Source organism: Balaenoptera borealis (assembly GCF_965194805.1).
Source record: "Balaenoptera borealis genome assembly, chromosome: 8".
NCBI lineage: Eukaryota > Metazoa > Chordata > Mammalia > Artiodactyla > Balaenopteridae > Balaenoptera > Balaenoptera borealis.
The window spans coordinates 109,402,472-109,418,649 of NC_138865.1; the positions used below are offsets into that span (position 1 = coordinate 109,402,472).

Genomic DNA, 16,178 nt, shown 5'->3' on the forward strand with positions numbered 1-16,178 from the left:
TTAGAGTAGTTAGTTATGCATAAAAGGTCAGAGGTGACATGCTTTGTATCCACTGTCTGCACTGTCTTTCTTATTTTGCCATATTTTTGCTAAGATTGCTGGACTGGAAAACAAAACTTTCTCATTTCCAGTCTCTCCAGCCAGTTAAAGATTCTCATAGTAATAAATGGCCTCAGGTAAATTCAAAAAAGGAAAGGTAATATACGCAACTAGTTCAAATGATCTTCATATAATCATTAAAAATAAGATCTGGATATTGATCAGAGTTTTAAGAAATATAACAGATGGGGTCAGGAGAAACTTTCTAGTTTGGAATATCTAAAATTATTAGGTACATTATGAAAAATATCACTTAAAATATTGTATTGAGCTGGAAGCTAGCAACTCAAATCCAAAGTCCAATTTATCCATATTTCTTTTATGGTTAGTGCTTTTGTGTCATACTTCAGAAATCTTTGCCGCCTTAAGGTAGTGAAAATATCCTCCTACATTTTCTTCTAGTAGTTTTATTGTTTTATCTTTCATATTTAAGTCTATTATCCATTTGAATTAATTTTTGTGTATAGTGTGATATAGGGCTGTTTTGTGTCCATCTCAGCCTATAGATGGTGATGCTATTGGCTAGGAATGCCTAGGGGCACTCACTGGAGTCCCTACTACTTGTGGTGAGACAACCCCGCTCCCCGCCAGACACTACCAGAGCCTACATTATGGCTGGACCAGCACTTGTCATTCTTATTATAATTTCAAGATACACCTCAACAACAACCATCAGGGAACTTTGAGAAAATAAGCTTTATTAATCACAAATCCTGGCATGCGTGAGGCCACACAGGGAGGTCACAGTTTGGAGGGGGCGGAGAGAGAGAGAGAGAGAAACACGAGGACCTGGGGTTCTGCCTTTATTGGGGTTGAGGGTGGGATGCCTAGGGTTTTGCAGGTTCACTCTTTATTGGCAAATTTTAAACATGAGAGCAAAAGTTAAGGCAAGAGAGGGAAAAAGCGGGGTCATGCATGTGATCAGTTATGTAGATCAGGTCACACAGGGCTTTCTAAATGGGGAATTTCATGGGTGGGATGACCTGGCTGTTTATCTAATTGTTTAGCTAGTAAGCGTGCCACACAGCTGGCAATATTTTTATTTGAGATAGATGTCTTTAAAATAGATGTCTCAGGGAAGTCCCTGGAGGTCCAGTGGTTAGGACTCCGCGCTTTCACAGCAGAGGGCCTGGGTTCCATCCATGGTCAGGGAGCTAAGATCCCACAAGCCGCGAGGGGTGGCTAAAAAATAAATAAATAAATAAAAGAAAATGGATGTCTCAGCAATCAATCAAAAGCTTAATGTCAGGCATTTACTTTTTTTAAAAAAAAGCTTATTGTCACTACAATGGCAAACTTTTTTTTTCAACTCAAAAACTTTCTATTTTGGAATGCTATTAGATTTACAGAAAAGTTGCAGATATATTATAGAGTTCCCCTCTATACTCTACCCACCTTCCCCTAATGTTAATATATTATATAACCATAGTACATGTGTCAAAACTAGGAAATTATCAGTGGTAAAATACTATTAGCTAAACCACAGATTTTATGTGGATTTCACCAGTTTCTCCCCTAATGGCCTTTTTAGTTTCCAGGATCCAATCCAGGACACACACTGCATTTAGTCACTATGTCTCCTTAGTCTCTTCCACTCTGTCAATTTCTCTTCTTGTTGGTCATGACCCTGACCATGTTATTTTGTAGAGCGGCCCTCAACTTGGGTTTTTCTTAGGTAAAGTTAATTTTAATACAGTCAGACTTATCAACCTTTTCCTTTATGGTTAGTATTTTCCATGTCTTGATTAAGAAATCCTTTTCTAGCTTGAGTTCATCAAGGTATATTATACTTTTTCCTTTAACTTTTGGTCTTTAAACTAACTGGTATTTGATGTTTGTATATGTTTGTACATGATATGCTATAGAGGTACAATTTCAACTTTCCTGTGTTGACACTGACTTTCTCCAGCATCATTTATGGAAGTCTTTCCCTACAGGTCTACAATGTCATTGTCAATAAATAGAAAGTCTTTAACATTTGCATGGGGCTTTCTGTTTTATTATATTGGCTTATTTGTTCATCCCTGTAGCAGATATTCATGTCGAAATGTTCCATATAGATACTTGCAATCTATCCTCCCATTTTCAGTCCCACCTATATTCCTAATTTCAGGGGAACTTGATGCCATTATTCCTGAAACTTTGGGGGTTCTTTAACACAGAGAGGGGGTTTCATGGTGAGGTGAATGAGGTTCTTGTTTCAGCACCCCTTCCCTTACAGAGGATCCTTCCAAGACTCAGTGTGTTCTATTGAGGGTGGATGGGAAGGAAGCAGAAACTCCATCTGTGTCCTGAAGGTAGGAGCATTGCCCCAGCATGGGGTCACTCTCTATGCCCTATTACAGATCCCGGGGCAGCAACTTGAAGGGATCAGAATGGGTCTAGCAAGGAGGTACACGGGAAGCTTCTTCTGAAAGGATTCTTCCCTCCCTCCTCCCTTTCTTCCTCTTTCTTTCTGTGTTCTTCTTCTTTTTTTTTAACAATAAATTACTATCAGTATTTAATAACAAGTTACTGTAAGGTTGATAAACTTTATAATTTTAATGGGTGATACGTACATTGTTCAACTTAATACTTTTTGTACTTTCTTTGTATGATTTTGATATCAAGGCAGCACTTGCTTCATAAAATTATTTGGGAAGTGTTCCCTCCTATTCTCTTTTCTGAAAGAGATTGTGTAGAATTTATGTTAATTCTTCTTTAAATATTTGGTAGAATTCTCCAGTGAAACCATCTGGGCCTGGAGACTTTGGGAGTTTTTAAAATTATGAATTCTATTTCCTCAGTAGCTATAGGGCTATTCAAATGATCTATTTCATGTTGGGTGAGTTGTGGTTGTTTGTGCTTTTCAAGGTCCATTTCATTTAAGTTGTCAAATATATGTGTGTAGAGTATTTTATAGTGTTTCCTGATTATCCTTTTGACATCTGCAAGGTTTGAGGTGATATACCCTGCTTCTTTCCTGATATTGGTAATTTGCATTAATTTTTTTCTTTGCCAGTCTTCCTGGATGATTATGGATTTTATTGATTTTTTCCAAAGAACCAGCTTTTTGTTTCATTGATTTTTCTCTACTGCTTTTCTGTTTTCAATTTCATGGATTTCTGCTCTTACCTTTATTATTTCCTTACTTCTGATTTCTTTGGTTTTATTTTGCTCTACTTTTTATAAATTCTTGAGATGGAATTTATTGATAATCTCCCATTTTCTACAATAAAAAGACTGAATGTAGAGGACATTTGGCAATATCTACCTTCCCACAGCAAACACAGTCAACCCCACAGTAATTTTATGACTCGCATAATAATTTTCCAGTGCCACTTCATTGTAAGTGCCATGCCACACAACTGGAGCTGACCAGTTGGTAGTATGTTTGAGAGATTTGATGCACTGTAAGGAAGACATAAGAACTATGAACAAAATACTTTTTAATAAAACTGTAGTAGATATTGCTAATGTATAAAGCCTGTGTCTGATTGCAGCATTTCCTTACTTCTAACCCAAAGCCTTGATGGTCATGATAAACTGAAGAAACAGTTTATCAGAAATGGCTAGATCATTACAAAAGTTCATGTACTGATTAGTTATAATGTGCTTCCAAGATCCTTCCTTGAGGACGCATAGTTGAAATGTTGCCCAAAGTCTAAAGTAACAATTTCTCTTATATTTGGACAAAATCTACTGTCTTAGGCTTTTGGACATTGATTATTTACAGAGGCCATATTTTTTTTAAATGAACTTCCCAGTTTTCATAATCTGAAATTCTACCAATGTTAATATTGCTGCATACTGTCCGAATCAACTTTGTCAGAACTTTGGAAGATAGCCAAAGGTTTAGAGCAGCCAAGCAAAAGTTATCTTAAAAAAAAAAAAGACTCAACATCCTAGGAGTAGAAAAGCTTTGTGGTATTTTAACTTGCACCAACTCCTTTCCCAGTATAGCTGTGGTATTGAAAACATCAAACCATGTTCTCAGTGTATCTGATTCTGAGGAGAGAAGAGTAGATCTAATTCCCAAGGCATTATGTTTGTCAGTTTTGACCTATCTGAGAGCTCCTTGAAGGATTGACTCATAGTGCTTTCTTTTCTTTCACTTAACTCAGAACTCTCTCAGAATAGAAAAGTGGCTAAGTGGAGGGTATTCCTTGAAAACATTTTTAAAAAGAGCAAGTCCCTGCCACCTGGGTCAAAAGATTACAGTTAGAATAAACACTAGATATGCTGAAAGCCTGGGGAGGAAACATTTGGAAGACAGTTCTTTGGAAAGTAAGGGCTTTGACAAGATCCCATGCATAACAAGGAATTCAGAAATCCATGCACATGTTCAGGGCAGAATGCATGTTCAGTAAAGATCTTTGAAGATCCTAGGCTTTCTCCTCTGGCTGATATTTAGGCTCAAGGCACACAGGAAGTGAAGGCCAAGGCAGAGTTGTAAACAGCTGGGCTGTGTTGAAGGAGGGCCCAAACACAGAGCCGATCTTCACAGACTGTAAGTGTTTTTTTTCTTTTTCTTTTCCTTTCTTTTCTTTTCTCTTTTCTTCTCCTTCTTCTTCTTTTCCTCTTTCTCCTCCTCCTTCATCTCCTCTTCCTCCTCCTTCTGCCCTCCAATACATCTCTCTCTCTCAGGCTTTAGGCACTTAAGGAAATCTCTGTCAGACCACTAGCTGACCACAAGCTAAGGGTACAGAGACTTCTGAGACCAAACAAGACAAAGAATACAGTCTTTAAAAATAGTTTAGAAAAGCCACTAAACAAACAAACAACCATAACCAACAGCAAACAAGAACAACAAACTCTGAGGAGGCAAAAGCATCTGATTTCCAGAGTGACTATATTATAATAATCAAAATGTCTAGTTTTTAACCAAAATTTAAGAGTTATGCAAATAAAGAAGAACGTACAGCCCATTCACAGGAAAAAAATTAACGAGAACTGTCCAGACATTGAGCTTTTCTAGAAAGACTTTAAATCAACTATTTAAAATATGCTTAAAGAGCAAAAGGAAACCATGGACAAAGAACTAAAGGAAACCAAAAGAACAATGTCTCAACAAATAGGGAATATCAATAAAGAGATACAAATTATAAAAACAAACTAAATAGCAATTCTGAAATTGAGAAGTATATAGCTGAAATGAAAAAATTCACTTTAGGGTTTCAACAGCAGATCTGAGCAGGCAAAAGAAAGAACTAGACACACACAGAACACTTTACCCATCAACAGAATACATGTTCTTCTCAAATACACATGGAACATTCTCCAGGATACATCACATGTTAGGTCATAAAACAAATCTCAATGAACTTAAAATGACTGGAAATATGCAAACCATCTTTTCCAATGACAATGGAATGAAATTAGAAATCAGTAACAGAAATAAATCTGGAACGTTCACAAATATCTGGAAATTAAACAACACACTCAGAAAACCAATGCACCAAAGAGAAAAATCATAAGGGAAAAAACAAAAGCAAAAAAACCCAAAAATCATAAGGGAAATTAGAAAATACATTGAGATGAATAAAAATGAAAATACAACATACCAAGACTTATGGGAGGCAGTGAAAATCAGTACACAGAAGGAAATATATAGCTGTAAACATCTATATTAAAAAAAGAAGAAAGAGCTTTTTAGGTTATTACCTAAACTTCTACCTTAAGGGATAAAAAGGGAAAACTAGAAAAAACTAGGAAAAAAGGGGGGAGAAAACTAAAACCAAAGCAAGCAGAAGGAAGAAATAATAAAGATTGGAGCAGAGATAACTGAACAGAGGGGAAAAAAATGATAGAATCAATGAAACCAAAAGTTGGTTCTTTGCAAAGATCAATGAAATTGACAAACTTTTAACTAGACTGACCAAGAAAAAATCAGACATGACTCAAATTATTAAAATCAAGAATGGAGGTGGGGACATTATTATAGACCTTACAGACATAAAAAGGATTATAAGAGAATACTATGAACAACTATACACCATATATTAGATAACTCGGATGAAATGGACAAATTCCTAGAAACACACAAACTACTAAAACTGGTTCAAGAAGAACTAGAAAATCTTATAGACCTATAACAAGTAAAGGCAATCAAAAATCTCCTAACAAAGCACAGGGCCAGATGGCTTAACTGTTGAACTCTACCAAACACTTAAAGAATCTGCCAGATGAGTTTAGATTCCCTTCATTAATCACTAATATTTATTGAATACTTATATTATCAAATTTAATCCACCACTATGAGATAAACTGAGGCACAGAGAGCTTTTATTATCTTGTCCATTGTTGCACAGTAGGTGGAAAGACAAGCAACCATGCCTGAGTCCTTACTCTTCCTCTTTCCTAAATACTCTAATAGCACCCTGGCTAGGACACCCTTAGAGAGCTGATCCTGGGCTGAATTAATGAGGGGATGAGGCAGCTATGGAGCTGAGTCGTATGTCATGAGACTGTCTTTGTGCCTATGTACACAGATGGGAGTAACTGCTATGGCAGAGTATGGCTGAGACATGACATTCTACCAGGCACCAGCTTCCACTGATGGTGATGCCTTGGATAATGAGTATTACTATGCTAAGGCTATAGAATCCTGATGCTAAAGAGAACTAACATTAATAATAGAGAGAATGAGGGGCTTCCCTGGTGGCGCAGTGGTTGAGAGTCTGCCTGCCAGTGCAGGGGACACGGGTTCGAGCCCTGGTCTGGGAAGATCCCACATGCCACGGAGCGGCTGGGCCCGTGGGCCATAACTACTGAGCCTGTGCGTCTGGAGCCTGTGCTCCGCAACAAGAGAGGCCGCGATAGTGAGAGGCCCGTGCACCGCGATGAAGAGTGGCCCCCACTTGCCGCAACTGGAGAAAGCCCTCGCGCAGAAACGAGGACCCAACACAGCCAAAAAAAAAAAAAAAAAAAAAGTCCCAATGCCCACCCATACCAACTGAATCAGAATTTCTGGGGTTGGAACCAGGCATCAATATTAGCTCTCCAGGTAATTCCAGAATGCAGCCAAGTTTGAGAACCAGAATGCAGCTTTATGTCTCCTACTACTAAAGGGACACATAACTCTTATGTGATGCTTTTCATTTTGGAGGCAGTGTCCCCACACATAAGGGTATCCAGCTACCTCCCACTTGTCTGATAAGTGTAAAAGCAGTGAGCTTCCGGTAGGACCTTGGACAAGAGAAAGCTCTCCAGCTGGTCCATGTTGCAGACAAGTTACCCTGCCACTGGCCTCTTGTGACCAATCATATCTTACATAGCTAAAAGGGTCTGAAGTAGACTGGGATGATGGATGAAGACTGTTGCTAGCCTTGATAGAAAACTTAACAACAGAGGTCAACTGCTGAGGTCAACTGAATTCCAGAGTAAGGAAATGCCCCTTGAGCAGGTAACCATCATTCCCTCCTTTTATTTTTCATTTTTTTCCCCTCCTTTTAAGTAGGAGTTACTGTAACTTTCCCCCCTCTTCCTTCCTTGTCTCTCACTATTGACTCTTGTATATTTGGGTGTGAGCTAAATTTACCATTTATTTCACAGATTGCAGAATAGTCAGATGGGCTTTCTAAGGAACCAAAGGATAAATAGTTATTACCTGGAGATACTAGGCTCTGAGAGGCTTAGCCCTCTGACATTGGCTGTGGATTCTGTGGTCTGCTATTAGGAGAGGGGTCTGTGCTAGAGTTGTGCATGACGTTTTTGAATCATGGTAGCAGGGAATATTTTAGATATGTGGAAAGAAGTGATTGACAGCCAGACAGCTATAAGTGAATGTTGTAGACACTTTTAGAGGCATCTACCGAGCTCACAACGGTATATCCTTCTCTGAGAACCTCCCCAGAGTGTAACCTACCCTCCAGTAAACCTACCCCACGGCGCAGCTGCTGGGAGCATGAGTGGATGCTGTGCCATATGGGTTTTCTTTTCCAGGAATTTAGAGTTTTGAAGGAAGAAATCTTGAGTCTGGAGATAGTTGGAGCTTGGTCATATTTGAAGACCCTTAGGGGAAGTTTACAATTTTCAACTGTTGAAGCCCTTGTACTTCCCTGGCTCTTGCTTATGGCCTGGTTGTAGTGATGTGCTAGTAAATTTTTACACAATCACCTCCTTAGAAAGATGGAAAGGGAAGGGAAGGGAAGGGGATAGAACCCTGATTTCTAGTGTTTGCTGATTCCCATGGTGCAAACATTCCCACCATGGCCGACATCAAGCTACCACAGTGAAGTCACTGAACAGGGTCGGGAAGTGTTGTGCACAACACGTTCTCACAAGCAGGTACGAACCAGCTTCAGTATACCACGGTCTGGCTGTCAACTCTCCCTTGTATCTAGTAGAACTCTCCAGTAGCCTCGCAGTAATCTCCCTTTTGGGTTTATACAGCTCAAGGGGAATGTCTGTTCTTTGCAACCAAAGTATCTTTAACTAAAACACCTAGCTAGCATAACCACCTTTTATTCTGAACAGTTACAGCCAGCTTACTAAAAGTGTGTTCTAACTTTGGCTGATTTTAAAATATTTATAGCTATATTCATTTATATGCAAAACTCATATCTATTTCTACAAATGTGCAGTCCTCGCCAGGTCCAGAAAAGACTTTTTAACCCTATTCGATGTTTTTATCCTAAGCAGTTGCTTAGGATAACAGTGTTGTCTTGGGAAATTCCTGCCCTCTGGTGTCCAGTATGGGGAACTACTTTTGTCTGAGCTGTGAAATGTTACAGGGGGACTAAGACCAGGTGAGTTCGAAGCTTTTGGCACCCATTAGGGACTATTCCCTGGGTATAGACAGGTGGGTATTATGCAGATTGGCTCCCCACATTTCTTTCTTCATGAAGTTCAAGGGAACTTTACACCAGGTTTCTCAATCTCATCACGATTGACATTTTGAGCCAGATGATTCTTTGATGTGGGGCCTGCCCTGTGCATTGTAGAATGTTTAGCAGCATCCCCGGCCTCTGCCCACTAGAGTTGCATAGCAACCGCCCCCCCCCCCAAGTTGTGACAACCAACAATATCTTGAGAGATTGCCAAATGTCCCTGGGGTCAGTGCAGGGGTGGGGCGTGGGCGCGCAGCAGTGGCGGTGGTTGTACAAAATCATCCTGGTTGAGAACGGCGGCTCTACTCTGATGGAGTAAGCTCGTCCCATGCATCACTGACCTTAAGCAGCACTGAACTCAGTAGGTTAGGGTACCCGGTTAGAGCCTGAAGCTCAGAGCTCGACTCAAGTTCCCATACTGATAGAAAAGCATCTGCTTTGTAGTAGGACACAGAGTCCACAGTCAAAAAAAATTTTTTTTTTGATTAAAAAAAGCACTTCTTATGAGGCATGACGGGAGTGGACATAACGATTCATTCGTTCATTCACCTAGTAGATATTCGTTAAGCAGCGCCTCTGAGAGAGGTGATGTAATGGGTGCTGGAGCTGATGCAAAGGCAGACTATGGTCCTGCCTTTAAGGAACTCACAGTTCTAGAAGGGTTCAGTAGGGATATTTGCAGTTGTAAGAGAAACCCCGATTCCAAGTGACTTAATAATGGGACCTTATTGGCTCACGCATTCGAAAAGTCCACAGGCAGTTCAGGCTTTAGGTAAGGCTGGAGCCCGTGGCTCAGGGGTTGTCATCAACGACTGTGTGTCCCTGCTCCTCCTGTCCTATTGTCAGTTTCATCCTAAGGCTGACCTCCCTTGTGATCCCCAGAAGTGTTAGTGGCTTCTAATGTTACATGTGTCCGTATTTCCAGTAAAAGACCTGAGATTCAATTTGATTGCATTAGTTTAGATCACCTGCCCACCCCCGAATCAGTCATTGCCACCAGGGGGAGGGAAAGTGTTGATTGGCTTAGTCTGGGTCACTTGGTCCAACTATGGCACTAGTTTCCATAGAAATCACACAGACTCCATAGAGGAGACCAGGCTTTGCTGGGGAGGGAGAAAGAGAGCCACAGATGCTGGGCGAATGTGCAGACCTCAAGCAGCCAAAGCCCTCGCAAGCTCTTTGCTGCTCTTCACACAGGCTCTGCTATGAGATTTCATCCAGTCCCAAGGCCTTGGCGCCGTCTGGGTGGGTCTCCGTGAAGGTCTCGTCACAGTCCTCTGTGCTTTGTGTCTGCTGCTTCTCCCTCTGAAACCTCACTCCACCTCCACTCCTCACAGTGACTCCCTTCTCTTCCCGCAAAGCTCAATTCAGAGGCAGCCCCTCTGAGGATATTTCCACCTCCCAGACGTCCTCTCCTCCTCTGTACCCCCTTGGCCCTTGAACTTTCCTGGGCCTCGTATTGCTCAGGTTCCATTTGACTTTCTCCAGCATGGCCTCAGGCTGAGTTTAGACCTACCTTCTGCCTCTGAAGAGTCTGGGTCTACTAAGTTCTCTCTCTCTAATTCCTAAGACAAGGATTGAGAGCTTTTGGCGGTGATTCCTTGCTGTCCAGATTTCAAAAACAAGATGGTTAAAGTGTGTGTGTGTGTGTGTGTGTGTGTGTGTGTGTGCACATACGTGAAAGAGAGAGTAAGGGAAGCTGTGGGAAGAGCAAAGGATTTGGAGTCAGACAGTCCTGGGTTTGAATCCTAGCTCTGCACCCTTACAGACCTGAGGCTTTGACCAATGGATCCCCACTTAACCCAGCTTTCTCACCTTAAAAGAAGTATGCATTGTATGTTATGCGTTCATGCTTTCTATGACGTTTCGCACTTGTGAGTATGCTACCATGCCTGTGTTATTCATTTACATAAGGTACATTTAATTAACAGTGATTTAATAAATTCTTATAACTGTAAGTACTGCCATAGCTATCAGTAAATCACATAGTGACTTTGGCTGAGAGAGAGAAAATGAGTCATTACAAGAAGGACAAGAGAAGTCAGGCCCTTCTTGCCTTACAGAAACTTCTCCCCCTCCAGCTGCATGGAACCCCGAGTGGAAGGAGGAGGCATGGCTGTCCCTTCCACCCACCCCCTCACCCAGCTTTACCCTCTGAGGCACTTCCTTGGTATAACAGCTTATGAGTGCCCACTGGCCTTATGGCGGCCCTGCAGGCACAACATAAAGTTGAGAATGATCGCAGAGTCTTTTATTTATTTTTACATGATCCATTTTAACTAATTTAATGCACTTGGGGCAGGTTTCGTGCAGAAAAAGTGGGAAGTGGTACGGGCCTAGGAGCATACTTAGCTTTTAAAATATTACTTCTTACGGCAAAAATTCCCCTTTATCAGATTCTTCTATAAAGCAGCATTTTCCTTGATAGGAAACATGGCCCTCCATACGCATGGTGTCAACACATGTATCCTCATCAGCTTCTCTGGTGTGAGTTTCAGCTCAGTTGCTTCCCAGCTGGGTGGCTTAACCTTTCTGAACCTCACTTTGCTCATCTACAAAATGGGAATAATTCTCTGCTATGAGGGAATCATGCCCTGTTGCATATCCCATGCACCACACTACATCAGGCTGCTCCACTTCAATTTTTGTATTTATTATAAATACACCCCCCCCAAGTCTTGCTGGAAATTCAGCAAGTCTCTCCCAGGGCTCCCTTGGCCAGATATATTCCCCAGAGGTCAGGACTAGTAACCACCAGATATGGTTATGGCATTGTTTTCTCCCTCTGCCCTCGTGCCCCACCCAGACCTTCATGGGCAAGCCTTATTTTACTGGCACTTAATTACTTCAGCGTATCACTTTGGGAAGCTCTATATAAGCATTCGTTGTTATAAAAGTTAGCGAATCTCAACCATGTTCTTCCTATCTTTGTAACAGTGGACAAATTTTTAGAAGGACACGAGGACTATTTGGCGGCTAAGTATTTAAAATTCTGCAACTGACAATTCTGAACATCTTTGGGAGAAAATGCACACTCCATGACTAGACCAGAATATACTGAGAAAATAATTTATTCAATTGTAAATCAGGAATTTTATTTATTTATTTTAATACCGAACTATTAATAACATCTTGAGTTTGTCCATTTGGAATTTTAAGTGAATTAAAAAAAAATCAAGATTCCTTCAAAAGGAAACATCAGTCCTTTAATCTTTGAGGATAGATCATTTCTTTGCTTTGGGAATTAAACCATGAACTCTCCCTACTCCAGAATGGATCCCAGAAAACTTGAGTTATAGAGAAGCAAGAGTCCAAACTGACCTGCAATCTCCTTTTTCTTTTACAAGGGCACTTCTTCAGGATTTTTGTTGGTTTTGTTTTGTTTTGCTGGGTTGTGAACATTCTTGGCAAGAATTGAAGACTAGGAGGCACAGTGAAACAGTAGCGAAAATGGAGGTTTGACTTTATCAAAGAAGCCCATGGTGCTGAACATCAAGCCAGTGCAATGGCTCTTCAAGTAAATTGCTTGAAAATGGAAACCAGTGACCTAAACTGGAACACAAGCAAAATATAAACATGCCTGCATATGTAAATGTTGCCTCCTAACTTCCTTTACATTGAATTGCTTAACTTTAAATAATATGTAAGATTTCATAGCTTCTCTTAGAGAAGGGAATTGAATGTTAAGCTGTTCAGTCACGAAGACTGGGTCTCCCATTGCCATCCCCTCTACTTTTGATATAAAATCAATGAACTGTTTTATTATACACATCTGGTTGTTACACTTCAGTAGTGCAGATGGGGCAGGGGAAAACAAGAGGTTCCTTGATGTCAGCCCTCCAAGTTGGGGCATGATGGGCTGAGGGTTAGAGCAGGTGGTGGCAGGATTTGCTGATGACTGACTGTCATGAAGGCCAGGTCTGGGAAACGTAACCCCTTGCAAGCCTCTTCAATCCCCTGCAGGTCTGTGTCTACTCTGACACCACCCACTTCCTCTGGCCAAGGATTTGAAGACTCAAGTTCCAGAGCATGGTGGACCGAATATGACTTGGCCAAAACAAGAAGCATCTTCTAAGACAACACTTCTCTTGGTGTCATAACGGTTGAGGAGACTGGAGACCACCCACATTGCCTCCCATTCAGCGCCTGGATCCATGCTGCTGTATTTATGTGCCAACCCCATGCCCTGTTCCCCTCAGAGGTGGCATTGCCCCCACAGTGATCAGTCCCCTGTCTTTCTACTCTCTCTTTGCTATTTCATGGCAAACTTACTTTGAGGCTTTGTTTTCATTTCATGCTGAGCACCCACTGGCTCATCAGATTCCCTGTGACTCCCAACATTCGTCACTGTGATATCCACTGGGAGTCTTGACCAGTCTTTGCATGGAAGCCAAACAACGTCCTGATAAGAAAAGGACGTGGACTACAAATGGCCTGAAGTACTCTGCTGTTGAAACCACTTGAGGGTTGCCAAGGTTAACTGTGTCCTACTAAGAGTTCTCCTGTTTGCAAAGCAACTCTGTTGCTTTAGACTCAGCAGAGACAGGAAGACACTGAAATCAAGAGGACAACCGCTCACAATTGTATCTTGTTGCCAAACACTTCCCTATGCATACTTTTCTATGGTAGGTCAACTGACGCATGTAGAGTGTTTCTGGCTTTTTCTTTGCCCATGACAATTTTCTTTTTTTTTTTTTTGGTTTAGCTGATAGTGTATCCCCCCAACCCAGAATAGATAAGAAATCACTAGGAATTTACATCTGATTACCATAGGTTCATTCTCCCATTTTACAAGGCTTGAAGTTGCAAGGAGGAATAATATGTACTTGCTGTGTTGGTGTTTTGTTAGTATTTTTTTTTAAGTTAAAATTAAGTGTTACTTTTCTGAAGTAGCCAGAATAATACTCTCTCAAATTCAGAAACCTACCGGCACAATTTAAAGTCAGACGTTATTTCTAACCAAATTATATTCTTTTGTCTGCCAAGATATCTTGACAAGCTTAATATCTGAAGGCAGGCCTATATGATAATCCCAGCAGTATTCTGGGGATAAGATTTTAGTGGGTTTGTTGAGAAGGAAATACTTGTTTAGATGGCTTTCATCATGCCACTCGGCTTCTATGTCATTTTTCTTGTCCTGGAGGATTCCCTTGAAGCACTCCTGGGTGATGTTTAGGACCTGAGTGGGTGTTCCCCCAAAAATGGCCGCATGGTAATAAAAATCCCCCTGGCCAAACGGAATGTATGCTGCGGACTCTTTCCGCCTCTCGTAGGTGAACTCGTCAGGATCTGCCTTGTACCACCAGGCCTGTAGCTGAGCCACCGACTGGCCCAGGGTCTCCAGCCCAAAGGTGTCTTGGAAGACCTGGTCCACGTCCATGCAGAAGAGGAAGTCGACCTCATGCTGGATGTGGGCTACAATGTGCTCCCCGATGGTCTTCATGCGCATCATGCTGATGTCCTGCCACCTCTTCTCAGGCCTGATCTCAAACACTTTGAAGGAACGCAGAGGACCCAGCTCTATCAAAGGCATCCTGGATATATCATCCACCATGATGTAAAATATGACTCTGTGGCCAACCATGAAGTACTTATTAGCAGATGTTAAGAACTCCTCCAAGTAATGCTCAATGTATCTGAAACAAAGAAGAATGGGATAAATGTAACCTCTAGGACTTCTGCAGGAGGCGACATGCTATTCTCATCATCTTGTCTGTATTTTGCAGTTTAGGAAAGGAATTATTTTTTCCCCCATCCCAGACAAGTGCTTTCACACAGAAGGACATTCCTGGCCACTCTCCACCATTCAGTCACTCAACTCTGGGGAGGTGGAGTGACTTACCTGACTGATGATTCTAGAAGGGTGACTGGGCATGCCCAGCCCCGCCCCCCTCTCTCTCACTCTTGGAAGCCTGCCAGGTGGAAAGAACATGTGTTCTCAACTGCTCTGGGCCTTGTACTGGTAGCTTAGTGGTACAGGCCCTGCTCCCACAACAAGAGGCTTGAAGTTTCTTGTGCTGTAGGTGCCTGGATGCCCAAGTCTTTCTAATTCTGTGGTTCAACATGAGGAGGCCCAGGGCCTTCAGATATAAGCCACATTCTCCAGTATCAGCTTTAACTGTAATGAAGGTGATATTCACTACCACCTGCCTTACTTAGCCCCTTGTCTTATTTATCAGTTGATTCAGACTTTGGGTAGGCAGAGGGGGTACTAGTTCTTTTTTTTTCCCGCTTTATTGAGATATAATTGACATATGTCACTGTGTAAGTTTAACATGTGCCAAGTGTTGATTTGGTACACAGATATTACAAAATGATTACCACTGTAGCATTAGTTAACACCTTCATCACATCACATAATTATCATTTCTTTTTTGTGGCAAGAAGATTTGAGATTTATTCTCTGAACAGTTTTCAAGTATATAATACAATATTATTAACAATAATCACCATGCTGTATGTTAGATCCCCAGAACTTATTCATCTGATAACTGCAGGTTTGTACCCTTCAATCAACATCAGGGGGCACTAGTTCTTAGGCCTCCTTTGAAAACCCCAACCTATACGCCAACGTTGCTATTGCCCTACCAGATGCAAGGGTGACGTGACCCTTGGGTCCTTTGGGGATGCATTAAGTCTAACCATCGCCACTCTCTTATCCTTCTCTGGGACCCAGAGAATGGGTTATGGGACATAGATATCCTTCCATATTACACATGCACCTTGTGAATTTCCCTCTGGTCACCCCAAACACCAATCCATTAACCAGATACCGCCATTATAAGACCCATCCCAATACCAGAGCAAACAAGCTCTGATTTAACCTTATTTTAACTATCTCATTTCCTTTTTGAAAAATAGATTTTATTTTTTAGAGCATGTTTAGGCTCACAGCAAAATTGAGCTGAAATTGCAGAGAGTTCCCATACACCTCCCCGCTACCCCGTCCCTCCCACAGCCTCCCCAATATCAACGTCCAGCACCAGGGTGGCACATGCATTGCAGTCGATGAACCCACATTGACACATCATTATCAGGCTAAGTCCACAGTTTACATTCTATGGGTTTGGACAAATATATAATGACAGGTATCTTCCATTATGTATGGTATTATACAGAGTATTTTCACTGCCCTAAAAATTCTGTGTTATGCCTATTCATCCATTTCCCCACTCCAACCCTTGGTAACTACTGATCTTTTTACTTTCTCCATAGTTTTGCCTTTTCCAGAATGTCATATAGTTGAAATCGTACAGTATGTAGTCTTTT

General features: G+C 41.3%; 1 protein-coding gene across 8 annotated transcripts in view; it reads right to left on the bottom strand.

Annotated features, from left to right (window-relative positions):
* Positions 1-11,978: 11,978 nt before the first annotated feature.
* GGTA1 (glycoprotein alpha-galactosyltransferase 1 (inactive)) overlaps positions 11,979-16,178 on the bottom strand; it is a 63,899-nt gene continuing 59,699 nt past the window's right edge. For all 8 annotated transcript variants that reach the window (XM_082402266.1, XM_082402267.1, XM_082402273.1 and 5 more), the window contains one exon: positions 11,979-14,545. In XM_082402266.1, coding sequence (XP_082258392.1) covers positions 13,852-14,545 — 694 coding nt within the window. In that variant the 3' untranslated portion in view covers positions 11,979-13,851. The remainder of the gene's footprint in view (positions 14,546-16,178) is intronic.